The following is an 18679-nucleotide window of genomic DNA, read 5'->3' as shown; positions in this document are numbered from 1 at the left end:
TTAACATTGAAAGTTTCAGGCAGAAATAAGCCTTGTGGATGATTACATGTATTTGTCTTTTAAATTCAAAACACCAGGACGCCTGGGTGGCTCATGGTTGAGTGGCTGCCTTTGGCTCAGGGCGTGATTCTGGGGTCCTGGGATCGAGTCCTGCATCAGGCTTCCCACAGGGAGCCTGCTTCTCCCTCTGCCTAGGTCTCTGCCTCTCTCTTTCTCTCATGAATAAGTAAACAAAATCTTTAAAAATAAAAATTAAATAAATTCAAAATACCTTCACTGAATAGACATTAACTGGTATAATATGTACTACAAATTTCTCCCCCATTTCCCAAGACTCAAGTAGACGTGGATCTTTTCTAACTCCTAATGACACTGACTGTCATGCCATGAGGTATGGGGACAGTTTGTTTAAAACATTTTACTTGACAACATTCAAAATTATACAGTGAACAAATGAAAACCTGAACCAATGCTTCTGGAAAGCTACAAATCCTCATCTTTTTCAACATTTCCTCTCCAGATGCTATGTGAAAAAATTCTGCAGGAAAGAACTAGAGCTCACACCTGTTCAACTTTCCCAGGTAAGATGATCACAGGATAGCCACATAAGGCTGAATGATAATCAATGAATCCCACTCCAAAGTCAATATGAACTTATAAATTATATTCTAATTCACGAAAGAATTTTTCTTACAAAAGAATTTAACACAGGATCAAAAGTATAACCCCACATGAAACAACATCTTAATTTAAAAATTGATTGCATCAATTATCTTATACAATAATAAATTCAAAAGAATGAATAGACTTGGATTTTCTTTCACTGAAATTTGACCTGAACAGAGCCCATAGCTCTGTTTTGACACAAGAGAATAAGAAATACTGGAGCCGTCATGTTTTCACTGGCCTACCACTGAAATGCCCCAGCAGTTCTAACCTTGCCTGCTTTCCCTGCATGACTGGATGTAGTGCTGGGCTACTTAAATCTTTCCTGTCTCCTCCCTTCCCTCCAACCATTATATTAACACAAACTCCTAGACACAGGTTCCTGCTGGTTCTCCTTTAACTGTCCTGGCCTAAACAAAATTCAGTGGGGTGGGGGGAAGGGGGGAGCATCTCTAGGCACAGTGTAAGACAATAATAAGAACCAACAGCAATAATAGCTTGATACAGGTATTCCCTGCTTTCTAAAAGTTCAGGTTTCTCCACTTTGCTTTTCAGAAAGATCTATGTTAGTACCTGTTTCCACTAACCCAAAAGAATCCAGAGGATTTTCACTTTTATGGAAAAAGGCAAAAAACAAAAATAGCATTCAGTGTTTGTTTTGCAGCAAGCCCTTACAGAGACACTACCCACCTCCTTCCCAGGGAGCTCAGCATCTCAGTATCAACCCACTACAGCTCTGAACTATGTCTGTGAGCATCTGTGCTTTATCTCGATTTATTCTGTGCATCTATTAGCGAAATGTGTCTTAAGGTATCAGAAAAGTCTTAGCGAGGTTATTTTTTGGGTCTGGAAATGCTCAAAAAATTTTCCATATGAATTAACGGTAACTGCTTCTTCACTTTGTGCCACTTTGGCTTGTGAGCAGTTTCATAAGAACACTGTACTTTCAAATAGTGAGAGAAACCTTTATGAGATTCTCAATCATATGAGGTAACCAAGGGAGGAGAGGCTTTCCTCTTCCCAAAGATGTAGAAACAGGCTCTGAGCAGTTCTGTGGCTTTCTGAGAGCCAATTAGCTGAAAAAACAGCAAGTGCAAAGGCCCTAAGTGGGTAAAAGAGGTCCAAGAGAAGCAGTAACCAGATTAGGTACACTAAGGTAGCCTGTCTTTTATTGTGTATGTGATGGGAAGCCAAGAAAGGACTTGAAACAGGACTGACAGGATAGGACTTAACATTTCTAAAGGATTATTCCTGGTTGCTGACATGACAGGACTTAACACTTCTAAAGGATTACTTCTGGCTGCTGAATTGGGAACAGACTATGGGGGAAAGGTGAGAATCACAGACACAAGCAAGAAGCTATTCAAATTGCAAAAATCCAGGCCAGAGGTGATGGTGGCTTGGACTTGAATCTGTGGTATGCTGGCAAGAAGTGATTGGATTCTAGATGTATCATAATGAAGCACAGAGAAAATCCAGGGCTACAGATGACTCTGAGGTTTGGGGGGTTGTAAAATAGAGTTGGAAAGACTAACAACCACAAATATTTTAAGGCATAGAGCAGATTTCATACTGATACTGTGAATTTATTTACCAAATCTTATAAGGGTTCTAGAATAATGACCACATGAGATCCAAAGAAGGGAGTCTATGAACAAGTAAAAAATAGTAAGTCTACCCAGTAGCAAGCTATGAGAACCCAGTACTACAAGGCAGTGTAGGTGGAAAGCATTTCAGGTCAATAGGTTAAGAGTAAAGAACAAAATGTTCCATGTTTTCTCTTTCTTTCTTTCTTTCTTTCTTTCTTTCTTTCTTTCTTTCTTTCTTTCTTTCTTTCTTTCTTTTTCTTTCTTTCTTTCTTTCTTTCATTTTTTAAAAGATTTATTATTCATTTGAGAGACAGTGTGTGTCTATGAGCAGGGGAGGGGAGGAGGGAGAGGGAGAATTTCCAGCAGACTCCATGCATGGGGCTAGATCCCAAGGCCCTGGGATAATGACCTGTGCCGAAACCAAGAGGAAAACGCTTAATCAACTGAGCCACCCAGGTGCCCCAAAATGTTCAGGTTTCTATGCTATAATTTAAGTGGATCTAAGTATGCAAATTTATTTTCTAAAAAAAGATCATAGATTGAGATCAGTTACACTGATCTCAGAAATCAGAAAGATTTGTTTTAAAAGCTAACATTTAGGCCTCTTTATGAGACATGGTCAGAATAGCAATGAGACATTTAAAAATGCACATAAACCACAATCAGCAAGAATTAGACAGCTCAGAACACTAAAGTAATAGGCAGAAAGTTTCTGCTCTGGCCAAGGAAAAACAAAATCAAGATAGTTGAATTACATCTCCATGGTCCCTTAAAATTTTTTCTCTGCTTGGTTTTCTAATTTGGCTAACTAACTGAAGAACTCTGAAATGAAAAGTTAAAATAACAAAAGCCAAGTGTTAAGCATGCCTGAAGCTAAGAGACTATAAAAGACATACATAGAGACAAAAATTAACACTTCCTCCCTCATCCACCTTTATTTTAGGGTTAGAGAGCTATGATGAGTTAAATGGTAGGAAACTTTAGTTTTTATAGTTCCTTATTTCAAGAAAGTTAAAATGCTAGAATAATTTCTGAAACACTGAAACCTACAAAATCAATAGAAACTTCCTTGAGTTACAGATGCCTTGATTTCTAGCCATGGCCCATGAGTCACACTATCTTGGTAAAGATTCTGGGGCAAAGTGAGGCAGAAATAGGCACTTGGAGAGATGCCCTAGATCCCTGAATAGTAGATCTTCGTAAGCCAGAGTCTCACCATCCTGCATCAACATTTTCTCAAACCTAAGGGAAGATATATCTCAATGTCAATGTAGGAGAAATCAGTACTAGAGTCAGTGAATGTGGTAACGCAAGTAGCAGTAAACCATTAAAGTCTCTGGTCCTGTTGGGACTGATACTAGTAAAATAATCATAGCCAACTAGATAAACAGACACAGATGCAGTTTTAACTAAGTTGCTACTGGCACCTAGTGGATAGAGGCCAGGGACGCAACCAAATAACCTACAATGCACAGGACAGCAATTATCTAGCCCAAATATTAACAGAATGCAAGGCTAAAAAGCACTGCTATTGGCGCCTGGGTGGCCCGGTGGTTGAGCGCCTGCCTCTGGCTCAGGTCGTTATCCCCGGGATCCTGGGATTCGAGTCCCTGCTTCTCCCTCTACCTATGTCTCTGCCTCTTTCTGTGTCTCTCATGAATAAAGTCTTAAAAAAGAAAAAAAAGGAGAAGCACTGCTATTGGCCAATAAAATGCAATGCTTGGGTTTATCTTTTTTTTTCCCCTAAGGAAGAAAATCAAGGTAGAAATCATTTATATTTCAACTTGTCAAAATGTGTTTGAATCTCTACAGACAAGAGTCATGTGCATTATTATTGGTTTTCTCCAAGTCAAATTTTGCCTCATACAGTTGTAAAAGAGCCTAATCAATAAAAGTCAAAGGTCCACATCCCCATAGAATTGTATTAACTCCAGAGTCCTGATAAACCAAAATAGTCACTCAGATCTCTTTTGCCCAAAATCTTGTAAAATTATTCCTGAAAAAGTCCACTACAAATTACAACTCATTCTTTAATATGATGGCTCATTTTCAAATTTTGGACATTTTACAACTGAGAAAAAAAAGCACTGCTAAAATTTAACCCAACAGGAACAATTCAACAGAAGCTATAGGCAGAAAAAGGAGGCAGTAAAGGGTATTTAACCACCTAAATGAACAAAACCCTGTCTCAGTTAACAAAACCCTGAATTGGAGCACAAGCTTAGAGTAATTCTCAAATGATTCTCAAAGGTACACAGAATATGCCGTTAGGAACTGATCAGAGAAAAAGGCAGGGCATTCATTTTCAGTATGTAGGGCTTTTTTAAAGGACACAAATTTGTTTCTCCTTGCAAAGAGTATATTATTGTTGGAAGATTTTAACAGTGTGTGTATAACATAAATGTTTTATTTGCTTTATTTTCATGTTGTTCTTTGTTTCATTTGTCCATAACAACTTTTATACTGCTTAAAAATATTTCAAATAAAAAAAAAAAAAGGCCATGTGGTTCCTTGTAAAAACACTTGTGATTGTGAGGCCACCTAGCGTTCCAAGAAATACATATATTTCAAATTCCTAGTTAAGTCAAATTAAAAGACTAAATTGCCTACTTTTTTTTTTTTTTAAGATTTATTTATTTATTCATGATAGACAGAGAGAAAGAGAGAGAGGCAGAGACACAGGAGGAGGGAGTAGCAGGCACCATGCCCGGAGCCCGACAGGGGACTCGATCCCGGGACCCCAGGATTGCGCCCTGGGCCAAAGGCAGGCGCTAAACTGCTGAGCCACCCAGGGATCCCCAATTGCCTTCTTTCAAAAACTGATTGTCTTCAGGGATACATGACATAATAGTAACAACTACATTATATCAGTATACAGAACAGTCAACTAATATCAGTACTTTGCTTCATTATGGTGAAGAATAAAATATTTAAAATAAGAATTATTATAATTAATCCAAATACACACTAAATTTGACAGGTATCTCAAATATATATTTGAAAGCTCAATATGAATCTCTTTTATGCTCCAATAAAAAGTTCATAATGTAAAATTCTTCATCCAATGCTCTCAAACTCTCTCAAAGAACTAAGGGAAGGTAAATTGCCTGATATTCATGACATGAAAATGGCTAAATGGTATAAGATTTTAATGAATCTTCTAATTCCCAGAGAGTGTACAGGTCATCCATAGACACAATGATAAAACCACCACTTACCTTAAGTTTCTAGATCAGGGTTTACCAATCTCAGCACTATAAACATTTGGGCCAGATATTCTTTGTTGTGCAGGGGCTCTTCTGTGCATTGGAGGATGCTTAGTAGAAGCATCTTCCTGATGCCACAAGCACATAGCCACTCCCCATATGACAACCAAAAATATTTCCAGACACATCCAAATGTGCCCTGGCCCAATGTGCCCTGGGGTGGAGAAAAGGGATAAACTGGCCCCATTTGAGAACCACTGATCTAAAAGGAACAAATGGAGATGGGAAACTGGGTTGAACTGGTCAAGGAAGTCTTCATAAAAGGAAGGAATTTAAAAGTGGATAAAAAACGCATTAGAGAAAGGTCACAAAGTGAAAAGGACTGTCAGAGTCCAAGTGAACAAATTCAGGTGCGGTAGGATTACTCAACAATGCGGTCCCACCTCCCTCCCCCCTCACATGGGTGAAGGGACAGCCTCTACTTTGATCCAAGAAATTGGTGACATGAAGAATAGAGAGCATAGCATTGCTAAACTTTCCATTTCCGTTCAAAAAGTCAGGCATCCAGATTTGGGGGTATAAGTACGCAAATAAATGTGTTGGGAATTAATCCAATTTTTAAAAATAACTCTGTAAGCCCAACAAAACATATAACTGTATTTGGCCTCGAGGCCACCATTTTGTAAGCATTAGTTGGTATCAAGAGTCATAGGACATTATGGGATGGCCCCAAGTCTGAGGATCTATGAGAGCCTTACACCCAGAATTAGTCTATTAACCACAGATCCGGCCATCAGAGATAATTAAGGCCCCATGTCCCAAGGAGACCTCTGGATCATCATCCAAGGGGAATGTGGAAAGAAGGTGGAAGACGGGGATACTCCAGTAGGAGGGAAAGAGCCGGCTAAGAGCTCTTATCTGGAAAAGCCTCTCAATGACCTGAGCCTTCTGCTTTTAGAGAAGGCTAAAGGAAAATCTTGGGTAAAAAGGGCTTACTTAGGTCTAAAAGGGTGCTTACTAAATAAACAGGGACTAGTACTTGGGTACCAAAATGAAAGACCGTTTATCATGTTCAGTCAGTGAAGATAAATTTCTTACAGGCTCTGGCAAAACCTTTTACAGAAATACTCCATATTTCCTGGTCCTCCTCAAGCACCAGCAACTCAAAGCTGCACCTCTCCTGCCCGGGCTCCAGGGAAAGAACTTTTTGTTAAGGGAGAAAAGAAAAGCTTAGCTAACAAAGCAAGAAGGTTTAACTTGTCTTCAACCTTGAAAACAACTTTCTGAAGAGAAGCAGTTTGGAACTCTTCCAAACAGACGAATTAGAATTAGCCCATTTATCTCCTAACAGGAAGAGCCAAATCCAGTAGATACAAGCTTGCAATTCCTTTTATTTATTTTTAAAAATATTTTATTATTTATTTATTCACACAGACACAGAGAGAGGCAGAGACATAGGCAGAAGGAGAAGCAGGCTCCCCGCACGGGTCCCAATGTGGGACTTGATCCCAGGACCCCAGGATCATGCCCTGAGCCAAAGGCAGATGCTCAACCACTGAGCCACCCAGGTGCCCCTTGCAATTCTTTTAGCAAGCACGTGACAAGCCCTTGGTAGGGAAAGAGAATACGCTGTGGAGTCCCTGGCATCAGCCTTGTAACTCTTGGTCAACCAGGAGATGCTTTATGAGAAAGTGTCAAGGGGAGCAAATTGCATGGTGCAGGGGTGCATGGGGGCTTTCTGTACTAGGGATAAGATGTCAGAGAATATAGTCATAACTACAGTAGCACACAGCCTTGTTCCAAGAGCCTTGCATTACACACCCTTTTAATCCTTTCCACAACCTCAGGATATAAAGCATGGCTATCGTCACCCCCACAGTATAGAAGAGGAAAGTGAGGCTGGATAAATGCCCTGGTCACATAAGGCCTGCATTTCTACCCTGCCCAGCCCCTACCAGGGTCAATGGAAGGAGGGGAGCCTTTTCTCTCTGCTCCAGGGAGCCTCCTCCATGTTAGCCCAGCCTGATAATCCTTTTTCCATAAGATTCTTTATGCAAATGGAGAAACATAGGGGACCACACCCCCCTATTCAATGCCCCACTGTCCAAACATCAAGCTGCCTGATGCCAACTTTCCTGACAGATGAGGACAGACACTTATTCTTGGACCACATCCTCAGGATTTTTGCTGGTGCCATGGCCACAGGAGTTAGCTCCAGGCTCTGCCAGGGATAACTATACTCCATAGCTCAGCTGGGTGGACTATTTACAACCTTGCAGAAGGTCCCACCTGCTTTCCTGAAAGGCTCTGAGTCAAGCGAGCTTAGGCATTCAAGGTTCCAGATAACTTCTGAAAGGTCTGCACTTAGGATCTCATTATAGGCAATTTTTTTTAGGCACAAAAGGATCTACAGGACAAAATAAAAACCTTATCAACATTTAGTAGCTCTTCCCTGTGGTGAGCAAATTCTGTTTACAGAAATAGTTCTTCTGGCTCTGGGGCTTAATGTGTAGCCATGGTTCCATTTTTATCTTTGATCCGTAGGACAAATTCTAATTTGAAGGTTCAAGGTTATAAGCCAGCTGCCAAAAATAAAAACATGACTTGTTTATTCAACAGGTACTTCCTAAGCACCAATTCATTAAAACTTACTATGTGCCAGAGACTGCTCTAAATGCTTTATTGGAAAATAAATAAATAAATGCTGTATCGGGAACGATTCATTTAATTTCAACAACCTTATGAATTAGGTGCCATTACTACCCCAACATACAGATGAGGAAACTAAGGCACAAAGCAGTAAACCAAGTTACCCAGGGACCCTGCCCCCCAGAAGGAGCAGTGCTCTATCTAGCTCTGGGGATACCACCCACAGGGAGCTTACAGACTTATTACCCAACTTGCTCTGCTCAATCTACAAAACCTAAGAGTACCTTCTTTCAGTGGCCTGACAAGCAGCAGGCCCCCTGTCTCTTCGTGACTAGTCTTTCTAGAAAGAAGACTTGACATAGAAAAATGCCACCAATGGAGGGAGTGGGCTCCAGTATAGCAAACAAAGAGAAGGGAAGGGCAAACAAATCACACAACATTCAGTAGACCCCACTTTGAAAAAAACACATCGATAAGAAATGTAACTGCTAGCTTAAAAATCAAATCAGGGTAGTTCTTCCAGCTAATTTCCACTGCTCTGAATAATCTCTTAAAGGACACCTCCTTTAAGCCGGAGGGGCTCTCACCACCAATGACACTGTACTCCATTCAGCTCTCTGCTCAGTCCGCTTCTCTGGGGCCATCACTATTGACTCCAAGGCAGTCATTTAATAACCAGTGAAGTCAAAAGTCCATGGTACAGGCTGTGTTTTTAGTCAGGAATTCCCTTCCCCATAACATTGGTAGGCCCAGGACACCACCGCCTTCAAATATTTGCCCCAAAGTCACCTTTACATTAACTATGAGCTTAATTCCCATATTTAAAATTACAATCCCCCCACACTTCAGAAATCTGTTCCTCTTCCTTGCTCTGGTTTTCCCTTGGACACTTCTCACATTTTTGTGCCGATTTTATTGTCTCTCCATATCCATCAGGATACAAATTCCAGAAACAGAGATTTGGGCTATTCTGCTCAATGTCATAGTCTATAGGCTCTGAAGAGTCTTTGCATACAGGAGTCACATAGAAATTTGCTGAAAAAGTGAATAAATACCCCAAAATGACACAAACTTGCCTCTAACCCTCAGGTCTCTCCCAATTGTCAAACTCAGGCTGCAGTCTTAGAACTCCCCTTAAGGGAAAAATGGGTGTTCCTTCTAAAGGGAGATAATTTGGCAAGTATATTTCCCACAGGGTAGAAGAGGCAGAGATGGAATCTGTAATGATGAACTTTGTCTAGTCCTGGTTCTGAGGAAGATATAAAGGAAGAATAATAAAAGTAGACCAAAGTCAAGGATGGTCTTTCTCAGCAGAGTGGGAAGCATGGCAGTGAAAGGAAGGCTGCTGTAAAATAAAGGATGAGTTTATGAAATTCCTTTCAGCAAAGCATTAAGTGCCTGATAGAGCAGAGAACACGATGCACTGGGTGAAGACTTGGTCCCAGGTGAATCTCTGCCATTAAGCAGCCCACTGACCTTTGGCCAAATCACACCACTGTCAGCTACAGAATGGCTGGATTGAGTGGACTGGGTGTTGGAGAAATTCTGACCATGGAACTCATGACCTATCCCTCCAAGTAAGAGATTTTACAGTTCAAACACTACTCTAGGGAAGAGACTGCTCAGGGCTCTTGAAGGCTTGCCATTTTATCCTTAGAGAGAACCAACAGTTGCTGGCAACCAAGAAAGCTGACCTGCAAACTGGGAAAACAAGAGACTACAGGATCCCTAGTTGCCATGTAAGAAGTTCACTTACCTTTCCTCTCAAGAGTGTCCTTGACCTAGTAAAAGAGGACAGGTGGGGACACCCTGCCCAGAGCCTGCAATCAGAGTCCAACCTACTTAAGCTGTAAGAACTACCTTCTTGTTCAGATTCCCCCAGAGCCATATAACCCAAGAGTCGGAAGCCTGTTGCAACCTCAGCAGAGTTGCTGGGGGACTGCGTGACCCCATGAGCTAGGAAGGCTGTCCCCCCTTCCAAAAACTCCATCTCTCTGAGGAACTGTGACTAGTACCAGCTCCTAGAGTTATGCTCTCCATGACAGTCAAGGTGCCAAGGTATGGCAGTCTCTGAGCCATTTTATCAACACATGAAAGATCTTCTGTTAGTACAAAGAGACCTCAGACTTAATGGGTCCTTTTCAGATTGTGTTAGTAGGAACTGATTGCTTTACCACAGGGCAATGTAAAAAGTAAGCCAAGTCAACTCTGAGCAGGCTGGGTAGAGGGACCCTTCCAGTACCTGGAACAGTCTTTTCCAGAAAATGCTTTGAATCTTTATAACCAAATCACTGTCATACTTCAATGATGAGAACTAGATTTATATCTAAGGCTTTAAATAAGTGGTTCTCAACTTTCAAGATACATTAGAATCACAGAAATGAGCTTTTAAAAGATCTAGAGAATATTTGAATCCAGTGGCTTATTGCTAGCAATTCCGGTTAAATCAGTCTGATGTGGGCACCCAACACTGATATGTTTCACAAGTACCCTATGAGACTAAATCGGCAAAACTATCTTGGAAAAAACTGGCAATTTCTACTAAAACTGATCATACATGTTTATCCTACTACTCTACAATTCTACTTTTAGATGTGTAACCAACAGAAATGTGTGTATGTTCCACAAAAGACATGTAAAAGAATGCTCATGGAACTCCTGGGTGGCTTAGTCGGTTAAGCACCTGACTTCAGCCCAGGTTGTGATCTTGGGGTCCTGGGATTGGGCCCCATGACAGGCTCCTGGCTCAGCCAAGGAGTCTGCTTCTCCTTCTCCCTCTGCCCTGATCATGCTCTCTCTCATATAAAGAAAATCTTTTTTAAAAAATGCTCATATTAGTTATAACTCATATCACCAAAAACTAGAAACTAAATGTCTATAGATGAGCGAATAGTGGCAAATTCTTATAGTAGAATACAGCAATGAGAGTAAATGAACTACAACTACATGCAATATGAAATAATCTCAGCAACACAATGTTAATTGAAAGAAGCCAGACACAAAAGTCTTTATACTGTACAATGCCATTTATATAAAGTTCAAAGACAGGCATTATTAATCTACAGTGTTAGAAGTCAGGATAATGATGATTACCTTTGTGAGGGGTGATGACTGGAGGGTATAGCAGGGTATAGGAAGAAGGGTTTCTGGGGTACCAATGCCACTTCTTGATCTGGATGCTAGTTACTCAGGTAAGTTCAGTTGCAAAAAATTCATTGAGTTGTATAATTGTGATAGGCACACTCATTTTATGCATTCATATTTAAATAAAAAGAAATAAAAACAAAAAGCTCCCTAAGTGACATTAATGTGAGTTGAGAACCATTGAAACAGATCTCCAGGCAGCTATCTCTGTTAAAAAGATAACGAATTTGGGACGCCTGGGTAGCTGAGCAGTTGAGCGGCTGCCTCCAGCTCAGGGCGTGATCCTGGGATCCTGGGATAGTCTCTGCATCAGGCTCCCCTCGAGGAGCCTGCTTCTCCCTCTGCCTGTGTTTCTGCCTCTCTCTGTGTGTGTCTCTCATGAATAAGTAAATAAAATCTTAAAAAAAAAAAAAAGATAATGAATCATCCATGTATATGTTAACTAATGACGCTCAACTGCTCAGCCACCCAAGCATCCCACATTAACTAATTTCTAATCGTTGACACAGATAACATGTATTGAGCACTTAATATGTGCCAGAACAATTCTAAATGCTCTTCGGCTAAAAATTAATTCAATTCTCCTAACAACTCAATGCCTAAATATTATTTTATTTTACATCTGAGCAAGTTTTGGTGTAGATAGGTTAACTAATTTGCTTAAAGCCACATAACTACTAAAGAGTGAAAGAAGGGTTCTAGGTGTTTTGGATACAGACATAAACAAGACAATGCATGTATTTGCCTTGTATGGAGCAAACAAACATATTTAACTTGCTCTCCACTCAACAAAAACCATCCATTGAGCACCTATTCTCAGTGGCCTGCCAGGAAGCAAGCCTAAATTCTCTTCTACCAGTCTTCTTAAAAGGAGACTTTATCAGAAAAAGCCACTGGTAAGGAGAGTAGGTTTGACCATAAGCAAACAAAAAGCAAAGTCAGTCAGAAACAATGCAGTTTAGCACAGCACAAGTTGAAAAGCAGTCAGAAGTGTTGTGATCTCTAGTCTAAATGTCTGGAGTTCCTCTTTACCAATATGAAAAACTCACCACTACCATTTACTGTACATCTCACCTTCTTTGTCCACCTTCTCTACCAGGAAAATCATTTTGCCCGAGGGTGGGTTTCACCACCAAGGACTCCCTAACACTCAAAAACCTTTACTCACAGAGCTGGCAAATCCACAGGGCAATTATGATTGCCAACTATAGCAATTACTAAAAACTGGTGAGGTTGAAGGTCTCAAGATCCACCTCCAAGATATATCCGCCCCTCTTCTACTCTACTATTTCTCCACCCAGACAAGAAGCAACAGGGTGTACTTCCTGGGAGTAAGCTTGGCAATCATACCCACTAGTTAAGCATTTAGATTTCCTGTTAGAGGTAGCGCAGGCCGAGGTCAGATGCAACAGGGAAAAACCGCAACTCTAGGACCTGGACGGAGACAAGGTTATTAGAAGAGCCCGAAATTGAAGGAAAAGGAAAAGTTTATTGGGTTCCACTTAGCAAATGACTTAGGCGTAGGTAAAAAAGCGATGTCTGGAAGGTGTATCTCTCTCACTAATCAGCCTTATGACCTTATCAAGTTTTGTCATCTCATTAATCTCGGACTCCTCACCTCTGAATTATAGGGCAAAGAGGTAATTTGCATTAATAAGTTCTGACTACGGCACTGCACAGTCCCAACCAAACTCTTCTGGCAGGAAGCCGTCAGCAGCGGCATTTGGGGGGAGCACAGTCGCGCCGGTTAAGAGAACTGGTCCAAAACACAAGAGCCGACGGGCCTAGGCACCAGGCAGCCCTTCTAGAAACTCGGACAGTGCCCAAGGCCCCATTCTTTGCAGGGAACCGATCTTTGGGTGTGACATGTTCAATACTACGTCCTCCCTCCCCACGCGGCCAGCCTCACTCTTGCGCTCCATGAAGCCCTCCAGCAAAAACACGGGAACGTGGGGGCCCTGCACACTCTGCTCAGAGCCCCCGCCTGCAGCCCAACAAGCCCTAACAACGACAGGTGCTTACGCGGAGACCACCTTCCCGTTCAGGATTTCCGCCGGTGCCATGGCCTTTATTAGACCGCTGCCCACGATGGACACCACCAAAATTGATGATCGACTTAGCTCCACCTGCGCGCGCGACAGCCCAACCCACGTGTTCAGCGAATAGCGCCCCCCACCCGGGCCACCAGAGGTGGTGCGTCTGCGCCTGCGCCCCCTGCCCAGCCCCGCCTCCCGCCTCCCGCCCGCCGCGGTGCGCGTGCGCAGCCCGGAAGGACGTAAGGCCCTCAAGAGGCGATGAGCGGGGGTTTGGGTGGAGGTCGGATGCCCGGGAAAGGACGAACTCGGTGATGAGTGGCTGGCGGAAATGATTGAATGGTGGAAGAAGCCGTTTCAGATTGCGCCTTCGTGTGGGGGCGGGGAGCTCGCCGGAGAGGGGTCGGGTCTCGATCCCAGCCCCTCGTGGGCGGGGCCTGAGGGGCGATCTCGCGGGAATCAGTTGCGCGCGCGCGGGAGGGAGGCGCGTCTCCCGGCTCTCCTGGGCGCTGGCAAAGGTGGCGCCGCGGGCGCCGAGGGCGCGGGTCCTCAGGGGGCTCCTGGCCGGGCCCGGGGAGAGGTGAAGCCCGCCGAGCAGGAGGCGGCCTCCCTTCCGGCGTTCTCGTCCCCCGCGCTGTCCGACTGCGGTCGGAGGGTCCGGGTGGTGCCCGCAGCCGTTTGTTTTTTGTTTTTGAGACTTTTAAGTTCATTCATTCTTGATAGAGAGGCAGGCTCCAGGCCGGGAGCCCGACGTGGGACTCGATCCCGGGACTCCAGGATCGCGCCCTGAGCCACCCCGGGATCCCCCCGCAGCGGTTTTAAACCCTCCGGTGACGCCTGCTCGGCCGGGGTCGGAGCCGGGGCGCTGTTTTCGGCCCCTCCGGGCCGGAGCGCTGCGTGGCTCCCCGTGCCCGGGGTGACCTCGGGTCGGTCCGTGCGGGACGGTGATCAACTCTGCAAGCCTAGATTTTTGTCGCCTCCATGGGTGCAGATCTGGGTTGGAGAGGCCGCAGCAAGGGCGGACACTCCCTCCCTCCTGCAGGCGTGCGCTCCGGGAAACCAGCTCCTTCCTGTGTTCAGGTCACAATCCTCCCAGGATGGCTCTGAAGTTAAGTTGTGCAGGGCACTTTATTATCTTCCCCGGTGTGATTAAGAGATGATTAACATAAGGTATGCAAGTTTAAGATGTACAGTGTGATGATGTGGAGCGCATATTATGAAATAATTACAGTAAGGTTAGTTCACATCTCAGTTCTCGCACATAATTGCCATAGCTTCGTGTGTGGCGATGACATTTAAGATCTACTCTCTGGGGATCCCTGGGTGGCGCAGCGGTTTGGCGCCTGCCTTTGGCCCAGGGCGCGATCCTGGAGACCCGGGATCGAATCCCACGTCGGGCTCCCGGTGCATGGAGCCTGCTTCTCCAACTCTGCCTGTGTCTCTGCCTCTTTCTCTCTCGGTGACTATCATAAATTTAAAAAAGTTAAAAAAAAAAAAAAAGATCTACTCTCTTGTTACTTACAGTCACCATGCTGAATATTAATTAGATCCCCCACAATGTATTCATCTTACAGCTGGAAGTTTATACCCTATAACCAACATCTCCCCTACATACACTGGCAATCGCCACACTATTTTTATGAAGTCACCTTTTTTAGATTCCACATATAAATACAGCATTTATCTTTCTCTTCCTTCACTTAGGGTATGCCCTCAAAGTCTATGTTATCCTAAAAGGCAAGATTTCCTTTTTTTTTTTTTTTTTTTTTTTTTTTAAGATTTTATTTATTCGTGAGAGACAGAGGCAGAGACACAAGTAGAGGGAGAAGCAGGCTCCCGACGTGGGACTCCACGGGTCTCCAGGATCACACCCTGGGCGGAAGGCGGCGCTAAACCGCTGAGCCACCCTGGGATCCTCAAGATTTCCTTTTTTATAGTTGAATAATCTTTTGGGTGGGTGGGTAGGTGGGTAAGATTGTGTCCATTCTAACTTCCATAGCCCCGGGTTGTTTCCATAAATTGCCTACTGTAAATAATGGTGCAATGATCGTTAGGGTGGAGATGTATCTTTAAGATAGGGATTTTGTTTAGATTGATGAAGTTTTGGAATGTAGGTGAGGCCCGGAGCTGACGACCAAGAAAGAATTCTTGAGATGTCTGTGGTATAAAATGGGGATTTTATTAAAGCCACGGAGACAAGGGCAGCCCTGGTGGCGCAGCGGTTTAGCGCCGCCTGCAGCTGGGGGTGTGATCCTGGAGACCCAGGATCGAGTCCCGCATCGGGCTCCCTGCATGGAGCCTGCTTCTCCCTCTGCCTGTGTCTCTGCCTCTCTCTCGCTCTGACTGAATAAATAAATAAATCTTAAAAAAAAAAAAAAAAGCCACGGAGACAAGACCTGTGGGCAGGTAGAGCTGCTGCTTCGGCTTGTGAGGAGTGGCTGATGATATACTGGGAGTTGGGAGGGGTTTGGGGATAGTTTAGTCTCTGAGGAATTTTAGAAGCAAGGTTTCCAGGACCTGGAGGCTAGCAATTGTCAGGAAAAGGTCACTTATTACTGTGGGACCCAGGAAATGTAACAAAAATTCCCTACCCCTGGACAAGCAGAGCAGGACTAACTCCATTCTGTGCTACACCCGCCATCTCATGTAAAACCCCCCACACGACCTGCCTATTGTTTAAGGCACTCCCTCACCCTAGTTTAGCTCTTAAGCACACCCTTATCAGAAACCAGCATACTTAGGAATGCGGGACCTCTGACCTTTAACCAGCCAAGGAATGAAAAACACTCTTTTGCCCGCCAAACCTGAGCGCCAATTCTAACCAGAATAATAGGCTAGTTCAAATGGTCACTATAGGGTGAATCGTGATTCAATTGGCCGCCTGCGTGTGGACCAACATGACTGTGCAACTTTCTGCGTATGTTACAATCTCATTGGCCACTGGCCCCTATAACACTGCTGTGCTTCTTAGTCTTGGGGTCCAAGCCCCTACTCTGCTGTATGGAGTATACTTGGACCCAAACTCGAGCTTGCTAATAAACCTTCATGCACTTGCATCAGTGTCAGCTCCTTGGTGGTTTCTCAGATTCGCAATCTTGGGCACAATTACCTTCTAATAAAACCTTAGTCATGAAACCCTTCAGATATATATCGGTGGGCCATATTCTTGGGGGATGATTGCCAACACATATCTTGGTGAGGGGTGGTGGATAGAGACAAAGGAAATTTCTAAAGGAATTTTTGTATGTTAAAGTAGACTTACAGGCGCCTGGGGGTCGGACTAAGTTGCTTTTTACCCTTAGCAAAGTATAAACATCGAGGCAGTTGAGTCCATAGAGGAATGTCCCTCTGCCTGTTTGAAGGACTTGTCAATGTGCTGCCCTGGGCTTGTGCTTTGTCCTCAGCTAGCCCTGTGTTCCCCCATCAAGAGCACCTTTGGGGGGCAGCCCAGGTGGCTCAGCGGTTTAGCGCCACCTTCAGCCCAGGGTGTGATCCTGGAGACCCGGGATCGAGTCCCACGTCCGGCTCCCTGTGTGGAGGCCAAGAAAAATCTAGGCCATTTCACCTCAAGTTTAGCATTAGCACAAGTACAGCCATCTTAGACCCCTGTGAATAAGAGCTGAACTTTATAGGAAAAACTGCAGAATGTCCTCAATGTCCTCGCAGGGAATCCCATATCAGAAAGACAACAGAGCCCACACTCGTGGTAGAAAGTCCCACATTAGAATGAGAACAGAGCTCAATGCCCTTGAAAGCCCCATATCAAAATGTAAACAGAACTTGAGAAATTCCTCCACCCCTTCTGGAGGTCCCCTAGACCAGCCCCTAAAAACCCAGCTGGAACCCCCCTCAGGATCCAAGTCCCTGCTCCACTGTGTCAGGTATACTTGGACCCAAGCTCGAGCTTGCTAATAAACCCTCGTGCGCTTGCATCAGTGTTGGCTCCTTGGTGGTTTCTCGGATTCGCAATCTTGGGCACAACATTTGGGGGCTCGTCCGGGATCCGAGAGACCTCCAGGACCCTATCTGGAGGGTCCCACGCATGGTGAGTGCACTCAACTTTTTCCACCTTTTGTGCACATATTCTCTGAGAGCTTTAAACTGTTCCAATCTGTATTGGGTCGGCATTGGCTTAGGCGGATGCGCTGGCGGGCCATCGACCGGGGGGTCTTGAGGAGACGTCCTTTGCCCCTGCCTGGAGGACAGAAGTCCTCATCTGTAAGGAGGATGGGGGTCCTCATCTGTAAGGAGGGCCGGCTGCCAGCCCTTCGGATTACTTTCTGTTTTGTCTCTGCAGCCGCTCGGGAATGTTTGTCTGTGTTACTGTGTCCTTGTTAACTGTGCATTTGTGTTACTATGTCCTTGTTAACTGTTTGTGCATTTGTCTGTATTACTGTGTCTTTGTTAACTGTCATAACTATTTACATAAGGAGAAGGAAATTTCAAACTTACTGCATGTCAGAATGGCCAACCTTTAGCGTGGGATGGCCCCGAGAAGGAACTTTCCACCTACCTACTATCTTACAGGTTAAGGCCGTGATCTTCAGGGACAAACCGGACGGCCACCCTGACCAGGTGCCCAACATCCTGGTCTGGCAGGACATGAGCGAGAATTCCCCTCCTTGGCTAAAACCATTTTTACTCCCCAAAGCGCACAACTTGGCTGAAGGTAAGGAGAGACTCTGGGTCCACCACCAGACTCTAATGGCAGGTCTCCAGGCTGCCGCGTGCAAGCCGACCAATCTGGCCGAGGTATGGTTATGTAAGACAGGGTAAGGACGAGAGTCCAGCAGCCTTCTTAGAGAGAATACTAGGAGAGAAGACTTGCAAGACTTATAGTAGCAGAAAGAGTCTATAATAATAAAGAAAGTCCGGAAGAGCAACAAACCAAACTAAGTGACCGGCAGACCTGAAACCTAGCCAAAATCCTGCTGGCCACAACCATGGACGACCCACAGGAAAGACGGAGGCACCTCAAGAAGCTGGCTTCAGGCACAGGTAAGGAGGATGGCCCTGGTCCCTGGAAGGAGCGCCCTAAGCTGAACAAAAACCAATGTGCTTATTGCAAAGAAGAGGGCCACTGGGTGGTGAAAGACTGCCTTAACAAAAGACCTAAGGCCCCTGCCAGGATCTTGGAGATGGAGGACCTGGACGACTAGGGGAGTCAGTTGGGGTTCGGCACCCCTCCCCGAGCCCAGGGTAACTCTCAGAGTGGAGGGGCAACCTGTTGAATTCCTAGTGGACACTGGGGCACAACATTCGGTTTTATTACAACCCCAAGGGAAATTGGCAAACAAGACTTCATGGGTGCAAGGGGCCACGGGCACCAAACAGTACTCATGGACTACCCGAAGAACTGGGAATCTCAGCATGGGCCAGGTATCCCACTCCT

At 44.5% G+C, this 18679-nt stretch overlaps 1 protein-coding gene across 1 annotated transcript in view; it reads right to left on the bottom strand.

Moving 5' to 3' along the window:
* Positions 1 to 13636, bottom strand: part of MTHFD1 (methylenetetrahydrofolate dehydrogenase, cyclohydrolase and formyltetrahydrofolate synthetase 1) — a 57660-nt gene extending 44024 nt beyond the window's left edge. Inside the window, exon 1 of the mRNA XM_025443573.3 lies at positions 13277 to 13636. Coding sequence (XP_025299358.1) covers positions 13277 to 13317 — 41 coding nt within the window. The 5' untranslated portion in view covers positions 13318 to 13636. The remainder of the gene's footprint in view (positions 1 to 13276) is intronic.
* Positions 13637 to 18679: the final 5043 nt, after the last annotated feature.

The sequence above is a fragment of the Canis lupus genome, chromosome 8 (genome assembly GCF_003254725.2).
Source record: "Canis lupus dingo isolate Sandy chromosome 8, ASM325472v2, whole genome shotgun sequence".
Taxonomy (NCBI): Eukaryota; Metazoa; Chordata; class Mammalia; order Carnivora; family Canidae; genus Canis; species Canis lupus.
Note: the sequence above shows the minus strand (reverse complement) of the source record. Positions and strands in the feature narration are given on the sequence as shown.